Source organism: Vicia villosa, unplaced genomic scaffold, assembly GCF_029867415.1.
Source record: "Vicia villosa cultivar HV-30 ecotype Madison, WI unplaced genomic scaffold, Vvil1.0 ctg.000992F_1_1, whole genome shotgun sequence".
NCBI lineage: Eukaryota > Viridiplantae > Streptophyta > Magnoliopsida > Fabales > Fabaceae > Vicia > Vicia villosa.
The window spans coordinates 36,955-39,420 of NW_026705445.1; the positions used below are offsets into that span (position 1 = coordinate 36,955).

Sequence of the window (2,466 nt, forward strand, 5' to 3'; positions counted from 1 at the left end):
CTTGGTGTACCTCTGACTTGTAAAAGGCTCTCTGTGGCACACTATCTCCCCCTCATTGAAAAAAATCCTCCACAGGTTGCAGCTTTGGAGCTCAAGGCTTCTCAGTCAAGCTGGCAGGGTGCAATTGGTTAAAGCTGTGAGCTTTGCCATAGCCAACTATTGGCTTCAGTGTTTCCCCATCCCTAAAACTGTGCTGCAAAAAATTCAGTTGGCTTGTAGGACTTTTATATGGATTGGGGGCACTACTCCAAGTAGGAAAAGCCCAGTTGCTTGGAAAACTTCAGTTGGAACACAATTATAGTGTTGAAGCTCCTGTGGGATTTAAGGAAGAAGACAGATTGCTTATGGGTGAAATGGATGCACATTTACTTCATCAAAGGAAGAGATTTAATGCACATGAAAGCTCCCAGTACTGCATCTTGGATTAGCAAAGGTATTCTCAAAGCTAGACAAGATGTCACTGAAGTGCAAACCAGATGGGATAAAAGCTTGATAGATAACAAGTTTAAAGTGGGAGATATGTACAGAGGAATGATGCAACAGGATCCGAATGTTGACTGGCACATCCTCTTAGAGGGAAATATTGCTAGACCGCGTGCCCTCTTCTGTCTTTGGCTTGAATGTCATCAGAGATTGGCCACTAAAATGCATTTAAAGAAATTTGGAGTGGATATCGATATTAAATGTTGTTTCTGTCAGGAAGAGGAGACCCTTGACCATTTGATGTTTAATTGTGAGCCTCTAAAGCATATTTGGAAGAGTGTGATGCAGTGGATTAGGGTGGACAGGATACCCCAACAGTGGCAACATGAGGTCGTGTGGATTACAAAGTACTGCAAAGGCAAAGGCAAGAAGTGTGGCATTATAAAGTTGGCTATAGCTGAGACAGTTTACTATTGCTGGAAGTATATAAATGATACTTGCTTTGGACAGATTTATGATAGGAACATAGTTGTAAATAACATCAAAGAAACCATCATACATAGGGGGTGGTATATTAGGAAGTATAGAGAATACATAGCTCAACTCCTGATGTAAGAGCTTTAGTTTGGTTGGATCCCTAGTGATCACCTTGTATTGAGATTGTTTTTTGAATTAATCCAATATTTTATTAATTCGAAAAAAATGTTGGACATCCTTTTTATTATTCTTATAACACTTTTTTTAAAAAAATTACTATTCATAATTTTTTTTTCTATTTTGAACATAAACAAAATTATAATATTCAATGAATTTTTGTTATGTTTTAAAACTATTATAGTAAATATAATATTATGATTTAATTTGATTTACTCCCTCCACATTTTATTATAAATAAATTTTACATTTTTAAATTGATTGAATACTTAATATATCTAATTTATATATTATTTATTTAGTGAAAATAAAAAATAAAATTGATTTACAAAAAAAAATTTAAAGAGAGTAATGTTATAGAAAAGTAATAATTATTTTTTAAAATCTAAAAGTGTTTTGTACTCTATGTGCAATAACATTATAAAATCCGATTCAATAAAGAAGTTATAAAATACGAATTGATGATGTACTTAGTCCAACATTAGTAACTATTGAGTCATATCATAATCGTGTAGTATTAAATAAAAAATATATCATTTTTAAAAGTTAGAATATTCTTTAAAAGTACTAAATAAAAAATATTCTTTTTAAAAGTTAATAATTTAGTTTTCAATGCATTAAATACATGTATTTTAAAAAAAATTATTTTAATTATTTAAAGAGTGTCTCAACAACACTTAAAAAGGTAATATAACCAAAAATAAATGTAAGAATAGATACTTTATCATCAAATTACACCAACAGTTTAATTTAAAATGTTTTTTTTTTACGGGAAAAGATTAATTCATTTCATTAATAATAATATTCTGAATACATAGTATTAAAAAATGACAGAAAACTTATCAATTTTATTGTTTTTCAATTTACAAATTAATTATTATAAACTCATTATTCATAAATTTATTTTTATTTCTTTATATAAATTTTCAATATAATTTGTTACTCTATCTAATATCTTATAAAATTTTATGGTTTAATTTAAGTGATTAGAAAGTGATTCATTGAAATAAAATATAATAGCAAATAGTAGAATTTATTCAAAATCAGAGGAAACAAATGTTTTTTTATAAAAAAACCATTTTGTTATTAAAAAATATTACAAATACTATTATATTAATAAATAATAATATTAATCACATTACTTACGAGAGTTGTTAACAAAAATTAGAAAAATATATTTTGATTTAATAAAAATATCTTTCACTTTTAGTATTAAAATATATTTTAATTTAAGCAAATAGATCGTTTTTATTGTATTTTATTTCAATAGATCATTTTTTTATTCGCCTAATTAAACGGTAAATTTTTATGGAATTTTAATTAGTGTAAAAAAATATATTAAAAGTTTTCATGAAAAATTAAAAAAATAAAATTCTAAGTAATGAATTT

General features: G+C 27.1%; 1 protein-coding gene across 1 annotated transcript; it reads left to right on the plus strand.

Moving 5' to 3' along the window:
* Positions 1–396: 396 nt before the first annotated feature.
* Positions 397–1,038, plus strand: LOC131632718 (uncharacterized). The gene has a single exon (XM_058903447.1). The coding sequence runs from the start codon at positions 397–399 to the stop codon at positions 1,036–1,038; it is 642 nt and encodes a 213-aa protein (XP_058759430.1).
* Positions 1,039–2,466: the final 1,428 nt, after the last annotated feature.

Bases quoted from the DNA above. Each gene is read 5' to 3' on its own strand.
- LOC131632718 (XM_058903447.1), top strand. From the start codon at position 397: ATGAAAGCTCCCAGTACTGCATCTTGGATTAGCAAAGGTATTCTCAAA.